Genomic DNA, 25,379 nt, shown 5'->3' on the forward strand with positions numbered 1-25,379 from the left:
AACTCATACAACTCAATAACGAGAACATGAACAGCCTGATTTTTAAAATGGGCAAGTTTTTCCAGAGAAGACATATAAATAGCCAACAGATATATAAAAAATACTGAACATCATCAGTCATCAGGGAAGTGCAACTTCCATATGCTGCAGGTGTGGGCCATATAAATAAATAAATCTGTTTCACCAACTGTCACGTTGAAATGCGACAGAAAGTGAATCCCTGAGTTCAGAAGGATCAAGATGGAGGAGTAAGACATCACACTCACCTTCTCCCACAAACACATTAAAAAAAAACAACAAAAAAAAAACCCAAAAAACTACATGTAGAACAGTTTGCACAGAACATCTACTGAATGCTGGCAGGAGAACTTAAACCTCCAAAAAGGGCAAGAAACCCTCCACTGGGTAAAACAAAAGAAAAGAGAGAGAAAAGGAATCAAGACAGGACTAGCACTATGAAAAGGAGCTGCGAAAGAGAAAAGGAACCCAAACCTTGGGAAGCCACCTAACCAACAGGGAGATCAGCTGACAGAGGGACCTCAAAGTTACTGAGAAAAGTGCAGCAGCTGGACTGAGTAGGGCAAAGCAGAGTGAGAGCTGCACAAATCTTCTGCACCACCTCCCTGGACACCACAGCCTGAGACTCTTGGGCAGGGGCTGGGTGCTGAGACTCAGGCTTCAGAGGTCTGTTCTGGGGAGAGGACTAGGTTTGACTCTCTGGAGACAACCTGAGGGGCTATGGAGCAGTGCACCATGGGCTGGGGAGCAGAGTGCCAGAGCTAAGGGAACCTGGGCCCTTAGGAGAAGGCCCTTAGGAGGAGGTCTGGGCCCTTAGGAGAAGCAAGGCACCATTGTTGGGGAGGGCGAGAGGAGGAGTGGCAGACCACCATAGGAATCGCTTTCCCTGTACACAGGCAGGCTCTTAGAGGTGAGGGTACCTCTGGCACAGGCTGCAAGTGGCAAAAGGCCACTTGCTCAGGCTATAGGAGACCGAGTTCCTCTTCTGAGGGTTAAGGGCAGCAGGGGGCTAAGTGCAGCATGGTGCCTCCTGCATGATCTACAGGTGGTGGGAACGAACCACAACAGTCATCTCAGAGACCAGAAGGGGGCATGGCCTGCCACTACTAGGGGTCTGTGAACAGACTCCACCTCCAGCCCCAGTCACCTCAGAGGTCAGCAGAAAAGGCACTGCAACCAAGCACAACCCACTGATGCTCTCACTCCTCTGGGAAAACACCCTCCCTGCTGCTGCCATGCCATATGCTCTGGGCAGTCCTCACCCATGCCTGATCACTGTCACTTCCCAGGATTCTGCAACTAGAAGAAGCCTGTGTAACTCCTGCATGGGCTAAGTGGGACGGGGTGCTTCTTGCATGGTCAACAGGTGGCAGGGGCAAACCACTGCAGTTATCTCTGACGCCAGAGGTGGGTGCAGCCTGCCACTTCTAGGGGTCTGTGAACAGGCACCACTTGCAGCCCCAGTCACCTCAGAGAGCACCACAGAGGAGAGTATTGTAACTAAACACCACCTATTGTTGCTCTCACTCCCCTGAGAACACACACACCCTGCCATTGCTACTGTCAAATGCTCCAGGCACTGCCTAAGTCGGCCTGAGGCTCGATACCACTTCCCAGGACTCTGCAACTAGGAGTAGCCTGCACCACCTTTCTGCTGGACCTTGCTACTGTCAAGAGCCCAGCAACTAGGCACTGACTACTAGCCCTGCCCATTGCCTCCTTGCCCCTGGAAATACACTCAGCACCCCATCAAGGGGATATGCTGCTCACACTGAAGAGAGAGACAACAAATATCCACAGTCCCATGCCAAAAGTAAATAGTAACCTCCCACAAAGTACAAAGGGGCACTCTTGCGCAGAAATAGCCTCCAAGACTACAGTAGTTGGTTTCCCTACACTCATAGAAAAAGAAAAATATAAGTGAAATGAAGAAACTCGGGAACCATTCCCAGTTAAAAGAAAAATTCACCTGAAGCAGCAAACAATGAAACAAACCTTTGCAGTCTAATAGACACTGTGTTCAGAAGGGAGATAGTGAAAATACCGAAGTAATTAAGGGTGAATATGAAGGAATTAAGAGCAGATATAAACAGTAATGCAGGTTACTTTAGAAAGGAACTAAAAAATATAAGGAGGAACCAAGAAAAAATAGAAAATTCATTTGCAGAGATGCAAATTAAGTTAAAGGCACTAAAGAGCAGAATGAATAATGCAGAGGAACAAATTAGTGACTTGAAAGATAGAATAATGGAAATCACCCAATCAGTACAGCAGACAGAAAACCAAATGAAAAAACGTGAAAGTGATTTAAGAGATCTATGGGATAATATAAAGTGGGGCAATCTGTGCATAACAGGGATTCCAGAAGAAGAAAAGGAAAAGGGGATTGGAAATATATTTGAAGAAATTATGTCTGAAAGCTTCCCAAATCTAAAGGAGACAGATACCAAGATACAGGAAGCACAGAGGGCCCCAAACAAGTTGAACCCAAATAGGCCCACACCAAGGCATATTATGATAAAAATGGCAAAAGTTAAAGAGAGGATTCTAAAGGCAGCAAGAGAAAAACAAAGTGTTAATTATAAGGGAACCCCCCATAAGGCTATCAGCTGATTTCTCTGCAAAAATGCTGCAGGCCAGAAGAGAGTGGCAAGATATATTCAAAGTTCTAAAAGTGAAAAATTTGCAGCCTAGAATACTCTACCCTGCAAGAATAATATTTAAAATAGAACAAGAAATAAAGAATTTCTCCAACAAACAAAAACTCAAAAAGTAGAGCAATACTAAACCCATTCTAAAAGAAATACTGAAAAGGGCTTCTCTAAATAAAAAAGAAGTAAGAAGAAATAAGATGGTGGAAATCACAATTAGAAAGCAATCACTTAAGCCAGTATACAGATTTAAAAGGAAAAAATAAAACTTCTTGTAAAAGCAACAATAAACACAAGGAACAGCAAGAGGACAAACATGAAGATGTTAAAAAGATTTCAAAATCACAGAATGTGGGTAAGGAAAGTAAGAAAATCTAGACTTTTTTTTTTAAAGAATATATTTGAGCTTATAAGACTATGACTATCAGGCTAAAGAAAGATATAGGGAGAGGTTAACATATTTAAAAAAAAAAAAAGGCAACCACAAATCAAAACCAAACATTACATTCACAAAAACTGAAAAGAAAAGGACACAAGCATACAATAAAAGGAAATTATCCAACCAAAAAAAGAAAGGAACAAAGGAAAAACATAGACTCAACTGGAAAACAAGGTTTGAAATGGCAATAAATACATATCTATCAATAATTACCTTAAATGTCAATGGACTGAATGTTCCAATCAAAAGACATAGAGTAGCAGATTGGATAAAAAAGCAAGAGCCTACAATATGCTGTCTACAAGAGACTCACCTTAGGGCAAAGGATACATATAAATCGAAAGTGAGGGGATGGGAAAAGATATTTCATGTCAATGGACAAGAGAGGAAAGCAGGAGTTGCAATACTCAGAAAAATATAGACTTTAAAATGAAAGTCATAAAGAAAGACAAAGAAGGGCATTATTTAATGAGGAAAGGATCCATTCAAGAAGAAGATATTACAATTGTCAATATATATGCCCCTAATGTAAGCGCACCCAGATACATACAACAAATAATAGCAGACATAAAAGGAGAGACTGATGGGGAATACAATAATAGCAGGAGGCTTTTAACGCCCCACTCACATCAATGGACAGATCCTCAAGACAAATCAATAAGGCAACAGAGGTCCTAAATGACACAATAGAAAAGTTAGACTTCATTGACATTTTTAGGACATTACATACAAAAAAAAATCAGAATATACATTCTTTTCAAGTGCACATGGAACATTCTCAAGGATTGACCACATACTGGGGCACAAAACTAACCTCAACAAATTTTTTTTCTTTTTTTTTTATTACTCAAATGAATTTATCACATCTGTAGCTGTATAATGATCATAACAATCCAATTTCACAGGATTTCCATCCCACAACCAAGCACATCCCCCCACCCCCCAAAATGTTTCCTCTGGAGACCATAAGTTTAACCTCAACAAATTTAAGAGGTGAGACGTTATTTCAGCTATCGTCTCTGACCACAATGGCATGAAACTAGAAAACAACCACAGGAAAAGAAATGAGAAAAAAACTGACTACATGTAGACTAAACAACATGCTACTAAAAAACCAATGGGTCAATGAGGAAATCAAAAGGAAATTTTGAAATGCCTTGAGACAACTGATAAGACACAACCATTCAAAATCTATGGGATGCCACAGAAGCAGTGCTTAGAGAGAAGTTCATAGCGATACAGGCCTTCCTCAAAAAAGAAGAAAAATCTCAAATTGACAACTTAACCTACCACCTCAAAGACAAACAAAACCTAAAGTCAGCAGAAGGAAGGAAATTATAAAGATCAGAGAGGAAATCAATAACCTAGAGATTCAAAAAGCAATAGAAAAAAATCAGTGAAACCAAGAGCTGCTTCTTTGAAAGGGTAAACAAAATTGACAAACCTCTGGCCAGACTCACCAAGGAGAGTGAAAAAACCCAAATAAACAAAATAAGAAATGATAAAGAAATATTAGTAGATATAGAGGAAATACAAAAAACAAAACAAAACAAAACAAAACCTTATATAAGACAATACTATGAACAATTGTATACCAACAAATTTGACAACCCAGAAGAAACGGACAACTTTCTGGAGACATAAAGGCCTCCAAAACTGAATCAAGAAGAAATAGATCAACTGAACAGACCAATCATTAGAAATGAAATTGAATATGTAATAAAAATACTCCCTACAAACAGAAGTCCAGGGCCAGATGGCATCACAAGTGAATTCTACCAAACATACAAAGAACTTATACCCATCCTTCTTAAACTTTTCTAAAAGGTTGAAGAAGAAGGAACACTCCCAAAGACATTCTATGCAGCCACCATCACCCTAATACCAAAACCAGACAAAAATACTGCCAAAAAAGAAAATCATAGGCCAATATCTCTGATGAATATAGACTCAAAAATTCTCAACAAAATTTTAGCCAACAGACTCCAACAACATATAAAAAAGATCATACATCACGACCAAGTGGGATTCATTCCAAGTTCTCATCATATGCAAATCAATTGATGTCGTACACCACATTAACAAAAGGAAAGTCAAAACCACATGATCATCTCAATAGATGCAGAAAAAGCACTTGACAAAGTCCAACATCCATTCATGATAAAAACTCTTACCAAAGTGGGTATAGAGGGAACATACCTTAACATAATAAAAGCCATTTATGACAAACCTACAGCAAATATAATACTCAATGGGGAAAAGTTGAAAGCCTTCCTGCTAAAATCTGGAACAAGATAAGAGTGTCCTAGCCATAGCAGTTGGACAGAAGAAATAAAAGGTATCCAAATTGGAAGAGAAAAGGTAGAATTGTCACTGTATACAGATGACATGATACTATATATAAAAAACCCTAAGGACTCAACCCCAAAACTACTCGAACTGATCAATGAATTCAGCAAAGTAGCAGGATACAAAATCAACATTCAAAAATTGGTTGCATTTCAATATATTAACAATGAAATATTAGAAAAGGAATATAAAAATATAATACCTTTTAAAATTACAACCAGGAGTTCCTGTCATGGCACAGTGGTTAACGAATCCGGCTAGGAACCATGGGGTTGCCGGTTCAATCCCTGGCCTTGCTCAGTGGGTTGAGGATCCGGCGTTGCCGTGAGCTGTGGTGTAGATTGCAGATGCAGCTCGGATCCTGAGTTGCTGTGGCCCTGGTGTAGGCTGGCAACTACAGCTTCGATTCGACTCCTAGCCTGGGAACCTCCATGTGCCTCGGGAGTGGCCCTAGAGATGGCAAAAAGACAAAAATAAATAAATAAACTCAACAACCAAAAAAATTAAATACCTAGGAATAAACCTGACCTAGGAGGTGAAAGACTTATAGGCTGAGAACTATAAAACATTAATGAAGAAAATTGAAGAGGATTCAGAGAAATAGAAAGATATTCCAGGCCCCCAGGTTAGAAGAATTAATATAAAAATGGCCATACTATCCAAAGCAGTCTACGAATTCAATGCAATCCCTATCAAATTACCCATGACATTTTTCACAGAACTAGAGCAAACAATCCAAAAACTTATATGGAACCACAAAAGACCCCAAATTGCCAAAGCAATCCTGAGGAACAAAAACCAAGCAGGAAGCATAACTCTCCTAGACTTCACGCAATATTTACAAAGCTACAGTAATAAACACAGTGTCGTACTGGTACCAAAACAGGCATACAGACCAATGGAACAGAACAGAGAACCCAGAAATAAACCCAGATAACTACAGTCAATTAATTTTCGACAAAGGAGGCAAGAATATAAAATGGGAAAAAGTCTTTTCAGCAAGTGGTGCTGGGAAAGTTGGACAACTGCATGTAAATCAATGAAATTGGAACACACCCTCACACCATGCACAAAAATAAACTCAACATGGCTTAAAGACTTAAATGTAATGCAAGACACCATCAAACTCCTAGAAGAGACATTGGCAAAACATTCTCTGACATCAACCGTAAACCAATGGGACCTAATCAAACTGACAAGCTTTTGCACAGCAGAAGAAACCATTAAAAAAAAAAAAAGACAATATATGAAATGGGAGAGAATAGTTTCAAACAATTCAACTGACAAGAGCTTAATCTCTAAAATATACAAATAACTTGTACAACTCAACCACAAAAAAACCCAACAACCCAACTGAAAAATGGGCAAAAGGCCTGAATAGACATTTCCCCGAAGAAGATGTACAGATGCCAACAAGCACATGAAAAAATGCTCAATATCACTGATTATTAGAGAAATGCAAATCAAAACTACTATGAGGTACCACCTCTCACCTGTCAGAATGGCCATTATTAACAAGTCAACAAATAACAAATACTGGAGAGGATGTGGAGAAAAGGGAACCCTCCTACACTGTAGATGGGAATGTAAATTGGTAGAACCACTATGGAAAATAGTATGGAGGTACCCCAGAAAACTAAATATACAACTACCATATGATCCAGCAATCCTACTCTTGGGCATATATCCAGACAAAACTTTCAGTGAAAATGATGCATTGCAGCACTATTCACAACAGCCAAGACATGGAAACAACTTAAATGTCCATCAACAGATGAATGGATTAAAAAGACGTGGTATATATACACAATGGAATACTACTCGGCCATAAAAAAGAACAAAATAATTCCATTTGCAGCAACATGGATGGAACTAGAGACTCTCATACTAAATGAAGTAAGTCAGAAAGAAAGACAAATACCATATGATATCACTTATATCTGGAATCTAACGTATGACACAAATGAACCTTTCCACAGAAAAGAAACTCACGGACTTGGAGAACAGACTTGTGGTTGCCAAGGGGGAGAGGGAGGGAGTGGGATGGACTGGGAGTCTGGGGTTAATAGATGCAAATTATCACATTTGGTGTGGATAAGCAATGAGATTGTGCTGTATAGCACAGGAACTCTATCCAGTCACTTGTGATGGAACATGATGGAGAATAATGTGAGAAAAGAAATATATATATATATTCCAGTCATATATATATATGACTGGGTCACTCTGCTGTACAGTAGAAATTGATAGAACACTGTAAATCAAGTATAATGGAAAATAAAAATCAAAAAGAAAGTGAATCAAATATATAGTTTATACTTGCTCTATCTTGAAATATTTTAAAAGATACGTCTTTATTGTTTTAAGTTACTTCTTCACATATACCCAAAGAAATTTTAGGGTTTACTACCAATTTTTCCTTTGATAGGAAATTTATATGCCTGCTTAGAATCTTATGTGGTTTTAGAAAACAGAAGTGTTAAAAGAATTCTTAGAAAACAGGCTCATTTTTAACATGCTAAATCTCGAAAAACTGCCAGTTCTGCCAGCCTGTTAACTTCACTCTGGTCAGAGAAGAGATAACCAAAGACAGAAGGAGCTAGGAAATGGTGGGAATAGCTTTGGGTATGCATGGAGGATAATACCTCCTCTTTTATGGTGTTCAGACTTAATGATGCTTAGCTAGCATGTCTTATTCCTACATTCTTTCCTTGGTGAGAGAGGTCATCATAATAGAAGCTATATATTGAATTACCTAATGAGAGCAACACCCACCTTGGTTATCACCGTAGGCCCATAAGTCATACTGAAGACAAAACAAAGTTGAATAGAATGTGAATAGCAACTTCGAAAGTTGAAAATAAAGTCAAAGATTAACCCGACATCAGGCATTCTCCAACTTCAGCAGGCATCAGAATCACCTGGAGAATTTATTGAAACACAAAGTACTGGGTGCCACCTCCTGAGTTGTTGATTCCGTAGAAGTGCGGAGCGACCTGAGGACCTGAGAATCTGCTTTTTTTTTTTTTTTTTTTTTTTTTTAAGGCTGTACCACTGCATATGGAAATTCCCAGTCTAAGGGTCAAAATGCTCACTGCAGAGCCGGATCCCCTACCCACTGAGCAAGTCTAGGGATCAGACCTGCAGCCTCATGGATACTAGTCAGATTCATTTCTGCTGTGCCACAACAGGAACTCCTGAGAATCTGCATTTTTAACAAGGTCTAAAGGTAACATTGATGCTGCTGGTTCTGGTTTAATTTTTAGAACCACTTCCATAGATCTTCAGCAGTAAATACTGGTGGGGAAAAACAGTAGAAGGTATCTGTTGAGTGTCTGAATTTCTGGGAAATGTCTTCAATTCTTGTTTCAAATTGACATCTTATTATTTAGAACTTCATTTTGAACATGCTTATTACTTAGGCTGTTTGTGTGCTATTGAGTTAATGACTAAGTAATTAGAGCCTGAGTCCTTTGCTACTTATGAGAACAGTGCCATCTAGAGGCATTAGCCCAAAGGGCCACCACCGGGCCAAAGGAAGCTGTGGTTTCTAGAAGGGGTGAAAGGGCAACTCATCTATCATCAAGGATTTATTGACAACCTACTAGGCTATTATGTGTGGAGCTACAGTGGTATACAAAGAAAAGAAGTTTCTCCCTTGTAGGTTAGTGATTTTCCACCTCTGTTGGGAATAGCACATAAGTTCTGCAAAGGGCAGGTGGGGTTCTGGGCTTCACCAGTCCCAAATTGTTTGATCAGAACAGTTCTCCTTTCATCTGTTTTACATACTGGAGTTTGCAAAGGCATGTTAGAGTAGATTGCTTGGGATAGGGAAGACAGATATGTTACTCGTCGTCCAAGATTATTGTTCTCTAGTATAGGTTTTCTGACATGCAAAATATGGTGTGAAAGGTACGTAGTCATTGAGAGAAGGGACATAAGCTATAACCACACATCAAATGCTGAAAGTATGTTTTGCTTCATATTAGCACATGTTAAAATTTTGAACAGTTGGAAATAATATTCTAGTTACACCACATTATCACAATCATAAATTGAGTATAATTGGGAGAACAGATGTTCACCAATGTCAGAAGAGGGTTTTTCAAGGAAAAAAAGAAGTGTGAAAAGAAAATTTGAGGAATTAGAAGTATAAACTCTTTCTGGCTTTGATTTGCCGTGGAGTCAGCTTACTTGATGGCAGATTCATTATCAACTATTTTAAGTCATTTGTTCAAAAAGTGTAACATAAAAGCTAGAAATCATAGTGGTTTAGTTTCAGCTGATAAAACATTAGCTAAAAAACTTACACACTCTTTCAACTGATTCCGTGATGAATTTGGGTCATGCTTATCCAAAGAATCAACAAACCACTCCCTTGCCAGTACCCAAACTGAAAGAAAGAGGAAAGCCAGAAAAGCTTTCTCCTGCCAGGGTTATGATTGGCAGAGGGACATGGAGGTTACACGAACGACTAGATGAGCCCATAGCAGGGACAATCAGTCACTCAAGTCTCAGGGCTCACAGTCACTAGAAAAGACATGGAAGTCTCTCAAGAAGTAGGAAGAAGAAGCAGAAAAACCAAAGGGTAGAGCAGGAAAAGAAGTTAAGAATCAAACTGTTAGACTCTCAGGGAAGACAGAAGTGAGAAGCCGGGCAGGAGGAGGGAGAATAGCCCTGCGGTTGATGTCCCTTAACACAGTCCAGATCATTGCCCTGCCCTTTGAGAGCCTCAGGGATCTTCTCACTGCTCGCACAGTGAAGTCTGGAGTCCTTCAGGATTCCTACTTGGTCTTGTCTCAACCTTCCTGGCTCACCTCATTTGCTTCACTCTCCCATAACCACAGACAGACACAGAACCCATCACAGTGTCTAAAACTAACACCTCACACTTTCATGTTCCACTATCATGAACTCAGGGTAAATTTCATTTTTCTTTTTAGTTATGTATGTGTACTGGTAAACAACATATGATATTGTTTTGTGTGCTTTAAAAACTTGACCTAAAGAGTAAACTGTATATTCATCTTGCTCAGAGAATTCTTTAAAATATGAAGTACCATTTTTATCCTTTTCATCTACATAAGTAAGTTATTTAATTAAAGTTAGTATTAAGATATAGCTTTGGAGAGTTCCCTTTGCGGCTCAGCAGCTTAAGGACCCAATGTAGTCTCCTTGAGGATGCAGGTTTGATCGCTGGCCTCACTCATTGGGTTAAGGGGCTGGTGTTGCTGCAAGCTGCAGATCCAGTGTGGCTGTGCCTGTGGCCTTAGCTGCAGCTCCATTTAACCACTAGCCTGGGAACTTCATATAAGGCAGGTGTGGCCATTTAAAAAAAAAAAAATAGAGCTTTGGAGTAATAATGGAGGCAGGGTGAAGACTTAGCTAGTTGAGCAAATTGTAGTGTAAGATTTAGAGTTATTATCTGCAGACGCATTTCTAGCAGCAAGTTCATGTAGCTCTAATCTCTGGTCTTATTAGGCCTGTGGTCATTAGAGACTTGTAAGTACTGTTTGTATGACAATATATAGTAAAACTTACGCATTTATATTTACTGCATAGCTAGATAAAAATGTGTGTATGTGTTGAAATATATATTGTGAAACTTAGGCCATTATGATTATATTCAAATAGGTAGCTTAAATTACAAAATTATAATGATGTACATGTAGTAAATAGTATTTTCCAGTTCTCTCTCTTGGTTTACTTGGAGAAAGGCACAGTACATTTTATGAATCCGAAAGAGCATTATCTTTCTATTGTGCTTTAATAAAACCCTCTTCTTTTCTCAAGGAAATGCTTGAGATATACTTACTTCAGGGTTTTGTAATAGCGTTTTTATCTATTTCTGTTTTCTCTTATTAGACTGTGAGCTCCTTGAAGACAAGGGGGTATATTGTATTTATGTCTCTGTTTTCAATGTTACCATAAGCCAATTAGTCACTATTTTCTGTCAGAGCAGTCAATTTAGTTCATGTAAAATGGAAGAAAATCATAATTATCAGATTTACCTGTGTCTTGAAGCTACAAAGGATGCATAATATTTTGATCCAAAATTGACAGGATTTCAATAACTGAATCAATCACTTTGAATAACTAATTGAAAAGTAAATGTGAAGTACTGATACTATGTAACTCCTCAAAGAACTACTTAGGACCAGATTATATACACCATTTGAAATAAACTCTAGAATCAATAAATGAGCTGTCAAGTGAATTCCATTGAGATGGGTCTAAGAAATAGGCTCAGGTTCTAAAAGGAAATTGTCAGTATGATAATTTATTGTGATAATTCAAGACCATATATTGATAAAGAGTCAGTGATTTGGATTACCATCTATTATTAATCCAGACAGTTTTCAATTTTGAAACCGTTTATGTTCCAAATATACTTAGTTGACTATAACTTGGAGTACATTTTCCCTATAAAGTAATAGTATAAATCATTTCCATATTATTCTGATTTTGACACAATTGAATGTGATTTTTTTATAGTATTTTACGGAGAGTTAAGTTGATAATTCCTGGAATTTTTTTCAGAGTATGTTAAAATAATAATGGGAAAGTATACAGTTAAGTATATAGATATTCTTTTAACTTTTAGTTTTTGCTAGTGAAATAATGTCCAGGGAGCACAGTGAAATTTTCTATCATTGATTATTTATTTACAGAAAGTTCTTTCTCCATTAATCTTATTACTTCAGGAACACTAAGTAGTGTTTTTATCTTGAAAATCTACTGAGAAATTCCCAGAGGTAAAGCCAAACTTAACCTCTAAAATATTCATTTCGATAATCATTTGAATTATCATGTTAAAGTTCATCTGAAATATGTTTTAGGGCCTTATTTCTAGTATCGGTGAAGATCTAAAATGTTTATTATATTCAGCCCCTTTTCTTTCTCTTTGCTCTAACCATATAAATGTCCTTGGTATTTTTTTTTTTTTTGTCTTTTTGTCTTTGTTGTTGTTGCTATTTCTTTGGGCCGCTCCCGCTGCATATGGAGATTCCCAGGCTAGGGGTTGAATCGGAGCTGTAGCCACCGGCCTACGCCAGAGCCACAGCAACGCGGGATCCGAGCCGTGTCTGCAACCTACACCACAGCTCACGGCAACGCCGGATCGTTAACCCACTGAGCAAGGGCAGGGACCGAACCCGCAACCTCATGGTTCCTAGTCGGATTCGTTAACCACTGCGCCACAACGGGAACTCCTCCTTGGTATATTTTTGAGGGAGGACTTAAATGACAGGAATTTCAAGTGCTAGCAATCATAAGTTTAATTGCTCAAGTAGTTTATGCCAGACACTTCGTGTGTGCCTTAAAGTGTTAATGAAAACAACATTCTCTGGAGAATAGAATCGCTGTCTCTGTTTTACTTATTTATTTTTTTTTATTTTTTTAAGGTTTTTATTTCTTCCATTATAGTTGGTTTATAGTGTTCTGTGGATTTCTACTGCACAGCAAAGTGACCTAGTCATACATATATATATATATATTCTTTTTCTTACATTATCCTCCATCATGTTCCATCACAAGTGACTAGATATAGTTCCCTGAGCTATACAGCAGGAGCTCATTGCTTATCCACTCCAAATACTATAGATTTCATCTATTAACTCCAAACTCCCAATCCATCCCACTCCCTCTCCCTCCCCGTCCCCCTTGGCAACCACAAGTCTGTTAAGAAACTCATGGACTTGGAGAACAGACTTGTCTCTATTTTATATATAAGGATATTGAATCCTGAGGTTAAAGGATTTGCCTGAGTCACATGGCTAGTATGGTGCTCGACTGGATTTGGAACCAGATTTATCTGTTTCCAATGCCCATGATCCTTGTACTCCACCATACTTTGCCAGTGAAAGGAAGACTTCAACATTTTCAAAAGTTGTCTATTTGAGAGAGAAAGAATTTGGGTTGCAAATATTATAGGCATTTGTTTGGGGTATCCTGGATAGAGTGATCAGAGAAGATATGTGAGAGTAATGTAGTGTAAACAAGTCAAACATTAAGTAGATATTAAATAAACAAAAATTTGGATCCAGAGCTGTCGGAAGCCCTACCAAAGTCAAATTTCCAGATTCTATCTCTCCCTAATTCTATATTATGCTGAACTTCCTTGTTGTATGTAGGATGAATTCTAGGCTGACCTGGGAAGAAGGATTAGAGCAGAACATGTCTCACCTGGGAGATCAGCAGTACCACTGGAATATGGAACTAAGCCTCATTAAGCCAATAAAAAGTACTTCAGAAGTGCTTATGACAGGCACTGGGGACAGTTAAGTAAGACGTGAATTGTGAAGTAGGAATAAATTTGGAGTAGTGTGGTGAGGTAAACAGGATGTTGTGGAAACTGAAAAGAAGGCTACTTTATTCCTCATCTACTGAGATATAAAAAGACTTCTCAGAGGAGATAACACTTGCTGAGAGTTTGAAGGATGAAGAGGAGTTAGCCCAAATAATAAGGGTGGGTGGCCTGAGCCCTGAAGGGAAAAAAAAAACAAAACAGCATGTACAGATAAAACTGGGTGCCTTTTGAATGAGCTACATTATGGCTCATAGTTTGCATCAGTACCTTGCAGGAATCATGAAGGCAATACATTTAGTATTCCAGTGATTCAATTTTTCTTTCTTTTTTTTTTCTCCTACGGCTACACCTGCAGCATATGGAAGTTTCTTGGATCTGAACCGTGTCTGTGACCTATGCAGCAGCTTATGGCAATGCTGGATCTTTAACCCATTGAGCAAGGCCAGGGATCAAACCTGCATCCTCAGAGAGACAACATCAGGTTCTTAATCTGCTGAACCACAATGGGAACTCCTCAGGGATTCAAGTTTTGGAAAGCAATTGACTACCTTGTGATATTCTGAAATGTTATACCCTGTTACCGGGGTTATATATATGTTCATAGGGAAAACCTACTGAAGTTTTCTGTGCTCGTAGAATATTAGAGTTGGCAGCATCCTCAGAGATTGTCTAGTCAGTTCATATTTTCATCCAACAATAATATTTGCTGTGTACTAGTCACAGAGGACACAGAGATGAAAAGATGTACCTTGCCTTCAAGGAGTTCACAGTCTAAGAGAGGAAATAGATACACAAGTGTGATAAAGTCCTGTAGGAAAAATTGCATACTTGTTAAGCACAAAGGAAGGCTCATTCCTTTTTCTTGAAGATAAACTAGATAAAATTTTAATTAGATCTTGAAGACTCTAGGAGACAATTCATTTGTGAAAGGAAGAAAGGATATTTCAAGTCAGGACTGTGCTGGTTAAAAGGAACAGTTTAAAACATTTCTACTTAAGTCTTTCAGTCTTTAAACAAACAAAGATTATCTAAAATAATGGAGTAGTGTCATGGATTTTCTTGGTTGTCTATTAATCATATAACTTAGCCTAACTAGAGGTTTTCAGTGTGTGATCCTGGGACCAGCAATATCAGCATCTCCTGGAAACTTAGAAATTAGAATTTGGGGGTTCCAACCCAGACCTACTGAATCAGACTGGTGGGTGGGTCCTAGCAATCATTGTTTTAACAAGCCTTCCAGAGGATTCGGGATGCATGCTTAAGTTTGAGAACTGCTGGCCTAAATCAGCAGTAGTTTATGGAATACTTGAGAGTTCATGGGCTTTGAGGACAGAGAGACCTGGATTTGAAGTTCACTGTCTCACTTAATAAGTACATAACTGCCAGTCTGTCACCTATTATCTGGGAGCTTTGGGATTTTCATTTGTAAAATGAAGATGAGAATACTTCTTTTCCAGGGCTATTGTGAGAGATTGATGGATAGCATTTAAAGTGCTAATGCTGTGGCTTACACGTGGTAGGCTTTCAAAAATGTTAACTACTGGGAGGAACTAATGGTCCCCTGGTAGCCTATCAGGTTAAGGATCTAGCGTTGTCGCTGCTGTGGCTCAGGTTCAGTCCCTGGCCTTCCATGTGCTGCAAGCAGGGCCCAGGGGGAAGTGTAGATGTATCCACAGTGGTTGGGAAACCAAAAAAAAAAATTTTTGGAAAGATAACTACTACTATTGTTCTTGGGGGTTTTTTCCATATATTTTTCCCAATGAAGCAGTTACTTTCACTTTCACGTTTTTGCTTTTAGATCCAAATGCTCAAGAAATTAAGGACATCTATGGACTCCGTGGTCAAGTCGAACACAAATTAGCTTTCCTGAGAACTCATGTGCCAAAGGAAATGAAACTTGTGGTCATCGGCCATTCTATAGGCTGCTATATTTCCCTTCAGATTTTGAAGCATGGCCCTGAGCTCCCAGTAAGTACTCCTCAGGGGTGACTGTAGGTGCTTGATTGTGCCCTTGCATAAATACTCTGACTTCCTTTGCTTTTTTGTCTCTTGTTCAGTTGATAAATAGAACACAGAGAAGGATACTTAGTAGTTGCCTCATCCTCATCTCTATATTATTGTGGGCCTGTGTGAGTGTAAGTTCATGCACTTCCTGTAATATTAATGCTGAAGGAGGCAGGGATTTTAGAAACAAATGCCCTTAAAAAAAATAAAAAATGGAAGTATATTTAAATTTACAACATGATATTCAAATAAGTGCCTTTTAATCTAGGGTTATCTGGAGTTCTTAAGTTACATATAAACTTGCTGTCTCTTGTAAAGGAATCTTTAAGAGCAGTCACCACCTAAGACCTAGTCAAGAATCCTGTCTAGGAAGGAGAGTATTGTGCAAATATTCTTGCCTCCTTTCAAAAGGAGGAAAATTTATCATCACCACTATTGATAGGCAAACAGGTGTTCTTAAGGAACACTCCACCTTCAGGAACACTAAGTCTGAATCTTACCTTTTCTATAGCTCGGCAGCCTTTTTGAGACACTCATTTACTCATCTGTTCCTTCATTCATTCACAAACACTTACTGGGTGCCATTATGTGCCAGATGTTAAGTGAGACACCGGAGACATAAAGACTTATTTAAAGTGCCAGGAAAGCTAGTGAACTTTAAAACACTTCAAAACAAAACAAACCTCATACTTTCGCTGACACAGACAATTGAAACGACCCATTGAATGGATGCGATACTCAACATTAATTATTTCTTCATTCAACAAACGTATTAAGCACTTGGTGTGTACCAAGCCTCTGGCTGTGTTTTGAATACATCCCAGTGAATACAATGGTCTCTGGAGTAAGGGAGCCTTAAGTCTAATGGTGGAGACAGAATAACTCGTAGGTGTCATAACTACTAATGCTATCGTTTTTTGTTTTTTGTTTTTTTTCTTTTCCATTGTGGCTTATTCAGGACATTGAAAATAGTTCCCTGTACTATACAGTAGGACTTTGTTGTTTATCCATTCTATGTATAATAGTTTGCATCTATTAATCCCCCAGTCCCAATCCAGTCCTCCCCTGCTCCCCCTCTGCCTTGGCAACCACAAGTCTCTTCTCTATGTCTGTGAGTCTGTTTCTGTTCATAGATAAGTTCATTTCTGTCGTATTTTAGATTCCACATATAAGTGACTTCATATAGTATATGTTTTTCTGTTTCTGATTTACTTCACTTAGCATGATAATTTCTAGATCCATCCATGCTACTGCAAATGCCATTATTTCATTTCTTTTTATGGCTGAGTGATATTCCATTTCGTATATGTACCACATCTTCTTTATCCACTACTCTGTGGATGGACATTTAGGTTGCTTCCATGTGTTGGCTATTATGTATAGTGCTGCCGTGAACACTGGGGTGCATGTGTCTTTTAAAGTCATGGTTTTCTCTGGATAGGTGCCCAGGAGTGGGATTGATAAATCAAATGGTAATTCTGTTTTTAGTTTTTTTAAGGAATCTCCATATTGTTTTCCATAGTGGTTACACCAATTAACTTTCCCACCAACAGTGTTAGAGGCCTCCCTTTTCTCCACACCCTCCCAGCGTTTACTGTTTGTAGAATTTTTGATGATGGCCATTCTGACTGGTGTAAGGTAGTATCTCATAGTTTTAATTTGCACGTCCCTAGTAATTAGTGAAGTTAAACATTTTTTCATGTGTTTTTTGGCCATCCGTATGTCTTCTTTGCAGAATTGTCTGTTTAGATCTTCTGCTAATTTTTTGATAGGGTTGTTTGCATTTTTGGTATTGAGCTGCAGGAGGTTTTTATATATTTTGGAGATTAATCCCTTGTCAGTCACTTCATTTGCAAATATTTCCTCTCATTCTGTGGGTTGTCTTTTTGTTTTGTTTCGGGTTTCTTTGCTTTTAAGTTTAATTAGGTCCCATTTGTTTATTTTTGTTTTTATTGTCATCACTCTAGGAGGTGGATCTGAGAAGATGTTGCTGTGATTTATGTCAGAGAGTGTTCAGCCTACGTTTTCCTCTAAGAGTTTTAAGTATCTAGCTTATATTTAGGCTTTAATCCATTTTGAGGTTTTTTTTTTTTTTTGTATGGTATTAGGGAGTGTTCTAATTTTGTTCTTTTACATGTAGCTGTCCAATTTTCCCAGCCACTTGTTGAAGGGATTGTCTTTTCTCCATTGTATTTTCTTGCCTTCTTTGTCATAGACTAGTAGTAGGTGCATAGATTAGACGTAGGTGCATGTGTTTAATTCTGTGTTTTCTTTTCTCTTCCACTGATCTATATTTCTGGTTTTGTGCCAGTACTGCACTGTTTTGATGACTGTATCTTTGCAGTATAGTCTGAACTTAGGGCACCTGATTCCTCCAGCTCCATATTTTTTTCTCAGGATGGCTTTGGCTATTCTGGGTCTTTTGTGCTTCCAAATAGACTTTAAAGTATTTTGTTCTAGTTCAGTGAAAAAAAATATCCTTGGTAATTTGATAGGGATTGCATTGAATCTGTAGATTGCATTTGGTGGTATAATCATCTTATGCAAATAGAGGGTGAGTTAGAGTGTGAAAGAGTGCTGTGTAACCTGGTAATCTGAAGGCAAGTTAGGAAGTGACCTCTTCCTAGACTCTCCCTATCCTAGAATATTGATTTTCTCACTCCATGTGATAAAATATTTTCAGTGGAGTCTGGGAGCTCACTAGGAATTTGCTCCTTCCAGCTTGATACACTTCTTACGTATTATAATTGCCTTTGGGAAAAGTACTACTATAACCTTCCTGGGTGTGGTTTTTAATACCAAATGGAGGCTGTTAGTTTATTATAGTGGATATAAGAAAATGTATTTCTCATTTCTAAATGTAAATTCAATAAATTCTAGATCACATTCCATTCACAATTCATATTATTGCTTCTACTTTTTTTTTTCCCCTGCCTAGGTAAGGCATCTTAATCAGAAAGCAGGCTTTCCTTTTGTTTTTAGCCTTTGGCGTAGCTTCTGATCTCTATTGTGCCTCTAAAGCTCCTCTGGCATCTTGTTATGAGGTTACTGTCTTTATAGCATCCAGTCCTAGCACTTAGCAGTTCTCTTTGCCCAGTAGCTATGAACCCTCACTCTAGAGCCAGGACACCTAAGTTCAAATACTTGCTGTCGTACTTTGTGTGACCTTGAGCAAGTTATTGAGTCTCTCAGTACCTTTGTTTCCTCATCTGTAAAACAGAGATAATAACATGTTTTGGGGGGGGGTTGTCTTTTTTTTGCCATTTTCTTGGGCCGCTCTCACGGCATATGGAGGTTCCCAGGCTAGGGGTCGGATTGGAGCTGTAGCCACCAGCCTACACCAGAGCCACAGCAACGCGGTATCCGAGCCGCATCTGCAACCTACACCATGGCTTACGGCAACACCAGATCCTTAACCCACTGAGCAAGGGCAGGGATTAAACCCGCAACCTCATGGTTCCTAATTGGATTCGTTAACCACTGTGCCACAATGGGAACTCCGATAATAATATGTTCTTGAAAGGATTTTTGTGAGGAATTATATAAAGAATTAAGAATAGTGCCTGAAACTTAAGAGTACCATATAAGTATTAGCTATTATTATAATGGAAATGACAATGGAATCACAGGCTCAGTCATTAGTTTAACTACTGTATTAGTAATCTATAGATTATATACAGTAATTTATGTAATAATTTAACGTCAAAACTTAATAGTGTAAAATGATGCATACTCTTATTCTCTCAGTTTTTGTGGATCTGGGATCTGGCCACAACTTGGGTCCTCTGGTTCAGGATCTCTTATAAGACTGTAATCAAAGTGTCGTCCAGGCCTATAATCTCATGTGAAGATTTCAGTTGAGACGAATCTGCTTCCACGTTCACTCCCTCAAGGGTTGCTGGACCAAGGTCCTTGGTTTATCCCTGGTAGTTGGGTAGAGGCCACCCTTAGTTCCTTAGAATGTGGCCCCTTGTAACTTGTGCCATCAGAGCCAGTATAGGAGAAGAGCCAGAGAAAGAGTCTGCGGGCAAGATGGAAGTCACAGACTGTAACCCAGTTACAGAATGATATCTCATTACTTTTACCATATTCTGCTCATTGGAAAGAGTTCACTAGGTCCAGCCCATACTCAAGGGAAGCAGATGACACCAGAGCATGAGTATTAGAAGGTGAGGATCACTGAGAGTCGTCTCAGAAACTGCCTACCCCACTACTACTGCAGTTAGGATTTCACTTGTGTGATTTTCATCACCGAGCATGTATATGTATAGATATGCAAATAAACTAAAATACTGAATTTATTTCCTGATGGAGGAAGTGACCTGGTCCTGTCAAAGTACAGCAAACTGATAATGAAATACAATTTTTGATTATTAGTCTTTCCAGTTGTTTAAAAAGCTTTGAAAACATATTAAAAAGATACTTGCATATTTGAAATAACAATAGCATTATTATTTGTGTTGGTTAATTTTACATGTCATCCTGTTTGAGCCAAGGGATACTCAGCTGGTAAAACCCTTCTGAGTTAGTCTGTGAGGATGTTTCTGGAGGAAATTAGCATTTGAATCAGAGCGAATAAAAAAGATCTGCCCTCACCATTTTGGGCGGATGTCGTCCAATCTGTTGAGGGCATAGAACAAAAACTCCCCCCAAACGGCAGATTTGTTCTCTCTCTTCTTGAGCTGAGACAGCCAGTTTTCTCCTGCCCTCCAACGCTGGAGTTCCAGGCTCTCAAGCCTTTGGCCTGCTCTCTCCCCATGGTTCTCAGGTCTTTGAACTGGGACTGAAGTATACAGCTGGATTTCCTGGTTCCCAACTTGCAGATGGCATATTGTGTGGAACTTCTTGGCTGCATAATTGTGCGAGCCAATTCCTATAATACATGTTCTTTTATCTATATCCATATATGTATGGATTTTGTTTCTCTGGAGAACCCTGACAAATACACTATTCTAGAAACATAGGGAAGAAAATAGCCATTTCTGAGTCCTTCATAGTTTAACTTAATCAGAGATCTTTCCTTTTGGTTTTTGTTTGTTCTCTCCACATCCATTCTGCATGTAATGTATAATTTCTCTTGTGCATATTTGAAAACAGTTGTTCAACACATTTCTTTTGAACCTATCTCTCTATTTTGGCTTGCATTCACAATGTCTGCTGGAAAAGAAGTACAATGTGTCTTAAGTTTAACGTAGCTTCTTAGAGCTTCCTCAGCTTTATAAGATTGCTCTGCTTACAGATGTTCTTGCCCTTGCAGGAACAGTGGTGAAAAGGGAAAGGGCAGATGAAACATGAGCTTAACCTAGTCTGATTGTGGAGACATAACTCATACTGTGATTACAGAGTTTTCAGAGAGACATGAGAAACTGTGTTTTCTTTAAAGGGGTGTACTCTAGAAAATAACGCGTGCAATAAATTGTCTATAAAGGTCACTCGGGGAAGAGGGTGAACATCTGTATGATTTTTTTTATTATTCAAAAGCTTTATCTGGTTTCAATTAACCACATGGCTGAAGTCCCCCCCCACCCCTCTTTAAACACCTGGCCCAGTTAATATCGGCGGTATGATCCCTGCTGAAGTGTTGAAATTTCAGTGTCTCTGGGCTACTCTGAGACGGCACAGTGCCTGCATGTCTGAAGTTAGCATGACACGCTCCATTTAAGATGCATTTGACAATCAAATAAGTTTGTGTTAGCCAGAGTGTTGCAACCCCTAATCGTTTTGCCAAAAATAAGTTAGCTGTTAGGTTTTATAACATATGAAGTGTGATAATAAGAAACTTGTGTTTCCATTTCTTCTGTTATTTTTACTGGAATATTTGACTCCCATAAGATTTTGAAGACATATGTGTAGTTTAGTAGCTGGTTTATTTGGTTTTATTTTGTTTCAATTCTTTATAATATTTTTGTAACCAATTATAGGAAACTTTGGTCTTAAAATAATTTTAAGAGTTACTGCATATTTTAGACATAATGTCTGACCTATATTTTAATATACTAAAGAAAATAATTGGCTCTTAAAAATCTGGTATTAAAAATTTTGTTTAAGCAAATTTGGTACTTAGAATTATGGAAAGCCTTCATATATTTTGACAATAATGTTCAGAATAAAGAATTGAAGGGCATTCCCGTCGTGGCTTAATGGAAACGAATCCGACCAGTAACCATGAAGATGCAGGTTCAATACCTGGCCTCGCTCAGTGGGTTAAGGATCCAGCATTGCTGTAAGCTGTGGCATAGGTTGCAGACATGGCTTAGATCCCGTATTGCTGTGGCTGTGGTGTAGGCAGGCAGCTATAGCTCTGATTTGACCCCTCATTGGGAACCTCCATATGCCACAGGTGCGTCCCTTAAAAGAAAGAAAGGAAGGAAGGAAGGAAGGAAGAAAGAAAAGAATAAAAAATTCAAAAAGACTATAATTGGAAGATTTTTATTTTTACTTAAAAAAATTGTTTGGCTGTGTCTATGGCATGTGGATGTTCTTGGGTCAGGGATCGAACCCTTACCGTAGCAGTGACAATGCCAGATCCTTAACCACTAGGCCACCAGGGAACTCCCTGGAAGATTTTTAAATAGTACTATAATGACTTAAAATTATAAACACATTTTCAGATTCATGGGATCTGTAGAGACAGTCTACTCCCATCTTTAATTTTACAGGTAGAAACTGAGAGGAAAGTACCTTGCCAGGATTCAGTCTTGGCTCTTTCCGGGTCTAGGGATGGGTATGGTTATATTAGCTGTGGATACAAAGAGAATCTACGAAAATATATCTGATGGCTCTTTCGACCTTTGGTTAGTGGCAGAGCCTACTGATAGTGTGTGGCATGTTCCTGGACTGTACACAGCTGGCTTCATGTGACTCATTACTGTGTAGCTCCAGGAATAGGAAGGAGAGCCCATGAATACTACCCTAGCAATTTGAGGCAGAGGGGGTGACACGGGAACAAAAAGATAGTCATCTTAACCCCATTATCTAGAATCTCCTTTCCTTCAACATCAGTCCTCTCTATATGTTTAAAATGTGCCGTCTGATTTTCCCAGTAAATTGTTTGTGTAAACAGTTGCTCAAGGTTGGGAGTTGAAAGCCTTCGATTCTTAAACTCATCTCTTCACTGAGTCATGAAGTGAAATTCAAGTAATTTAACTGTTATTTTCCTCTAAGAATTTATATGGCATTTAATTATATAACACTTCCTCCCCTTCCAGGGCTATCAGATCCTTCAAAATTTAATTTTTTATATTATTTGGCCTTCCTTGGGAAAAATGCACAATAACATAGAGCTTCCTTTGTCTGCCTGGTTGGCAAAAATACCTTCTCTCTAAATGAAATTTCCAGATTACTTAACCTCACTCCTTTAAGCCTCACACTTATTTTATCCAGTTGGGTAAAATTTTGTCCAAAATGTACTTTTTGCCTATCTACCTTTTTCAGCAGTACATGTTGATTATGGAAGAATTTTTTCCTAATGATTCAAAGACATCATTTTCATACAGTTATTGTACTACAGTAAAATACAATTACAGGGATTTTGCCTGTGTCCTGAAATTTCTTAGATCATAGTGCTTTTGTAAAAAAAAGAATTCTCATGCCTGTTTGTTTTATAGTTTTTTTGGTCTCCTCCCTCAATGTTAGGTGCCGTTTCTCTTCCCTATTTATACTTCGTTGCTACTAATTTTCTGCAGAGAATAGATAACCATGTTAGAATTTTGTCTCCAATAAGAATGAATACATCTTAAACGAAGATACAAGAGTAAAATTGACAGAATTAAGTAAAAGAATTTTGTTATTACAGCAGTAACAAAACTTTTTTCATTTGTTTCTTTGGGTATCCCCAGTGTGGTGATAGTGTAGATACTCAAAATTTTAGAGATTCAAAACATACCCACAAGTACAACTAAGAAGCTTGAAAAACTACTGAAAGTTAAAATAGCATGTTAGATCACATATGTTTTGATTCAGGAGTATATCTTGTCTAGATTAGGAAAAAAAATAATTCGAATATTCTGAAAGTAAAGAGATTTTGAGATTGTGGTATACTTACACTATTCTGATGAACCTGCACATCTGCAGTCAGTGAGACATGCTTGTGAGAAACATTTATACACGTCACAAGGTTGTGTTCAATTGCCAGCATAGTCTGGAGGTAGGGGAAGAATAGGAGATAATTTATTTGTCAGAGTAACTGTTGTCACAGTCCTGCCCCTAGATCAATTGATAAGAAACAAAAGGCAGAAATGAGGAAGTACCACGAAGCTTTGAGTGTTTTGAAAAGAGAGGTGGCATCTAACTGGGAGGATCAGAAAACATACCATGGAAGAGGTGGTATTGAACAGAGGAAGGAGGAGTCAGTATTTAGAAGGATTTAAAACAGAGGATTTGATGGGGTTTGCAGGGGATGGCAGGGTTGCTATGCATCCTAAGCGGTAGAAAGTCTATGAAAAAGGGTTTTTATCACTGGGCACATGTACAGCAGTGGGTAGTCTGATCTGTATGCAGCACAGTGTGCAAGAAGGGAACTGTGGGTAGGAGAACCTAGGCTGATGGAGTGGAAGGGCAAGAAAGTTTGGACTCTGTTTTCTGGACAGCAAGGAGCCACTGAAGGATCTGAGATAATAATAGTCATGCATCGGGTAAAGCTAATGTCTCAGTGAAAAGAAAAATGGAATGAGAGAGAGAGTGTAGCATAAAATGAAATGAGAGCGTGTAGAATAAAAAGTGAACCACCAAGTGGTAGGCAAGTTCGCTAGTCCAGTGAGAAATCATGGAAACAATGTATGGGATCTGCCCAGGGAAATTGTTCAGAAAGAAAAGAAACAGGTCATAGACTTATATTGGGGGAATGACTTCATTTGGTGGCAAGGAGGATGAAGAGGAGGAAGCAGAGAAGAAGGCAAAAGGTGTCATAATTTTCCAGTCTATGGGCTGCAATCTACTAATGGGTCCTGAATTCACTTCAGTGGGTCTCAACCAGTGGATTTGTCAAATAGGGTGGACTCTGCCATCATAGCACAGGGTTAGTGGCTTTTAACAACAAAGCTTTGTTTATGACTTGTGGTATAAGTCCTTTGACAGTAAGTTGCCCGCATGTAGTTCTCTCCTTGTGCTCTTATTCCAGAATCCAGGCCGATGGAGTAGCTGAAATAGTCCAGTCTCACAGCAGAGAATAAAAAGGAAACAGTGAATCACATACTGCATTTTAAAACCTCTGCCTGGAAGTGACATTTGTCACTCCTCATCCTGCATTAGACAGAGCAAGTCGCATGACCAAGTCTACCAACAGTGAGGTCGTGAAGTTTAATCTTCCTCAGGGAAGGGAAGCCTATGGTCTGTAAATAATAAAACTGCATTTTTAAAAAAGTAAAGTAAAATAGAGTAGAATAGAAAATATTAGAGTATATCCTATTGTTAAAAAGGTATATATTGTGGACTCTTTTATTTTGCTTTGTATGAGTGTGTATTGATATCCTAGATTACAATGCAGAGTATACGTATATGTTACTGTGGGTCAAAGTAAAACATTTGAAAGTCATTAACCTAGACTAGAGTATACTACGAAGCTAGGAAAAGAGAAAGAATGTCTAGAAAGGCATAGATATGGTAAATTAAG

The 25,379-nt window shown here is 38.5% G+C and overlaps 1 protein-coding gene across 5 annotated transcripts in view; it reads left to right on the forward strand.

Moving 5' to 3' along the window:
• The window catches only part of LDAH (lipid droplet associated hydrolase), a 109,536-nt gene that overhangs the window by 23,843 nt on the left and 60,314 nt on the right, over window positions 1-25,379 (forward strand). For 4 of the 5 annotated variants that reach the window (XM_047782561.1, XM_047782565.1, XM_047782564.1 and 1 more), the window contains one exon: window positions 15,564-15,733. In XM_047782561.1, coding sequence (XP_047638517.1) covers window positions 15,564-15,733 — 170 coding nt within the window. Of the gene's footprint in view, window positions 1-15,563; window positions 15,734-24,887; window positions 25,150-25,379 lie in introns of those variants that run through there. The other variant, XM_047782566.1, reaches the window with a different exon arrangement.

The sequence above is a fragment of the Phacochoerus africanus genome, chromosome 5 (assembly GCF_016906955.1).
Source record: "Phacochoerus africanus isolate WHEZ1 chromosome 5, ROS_Pafr_v1, whole genome shotgun sequence".
Taxonomy (NCBI): domain Eukaryota; kingdom Metazoa; phylum Chordata; class Mammalia; order Artiodactyla; family Suidae; genus Phacochoerus; species Phacochoerus africanus.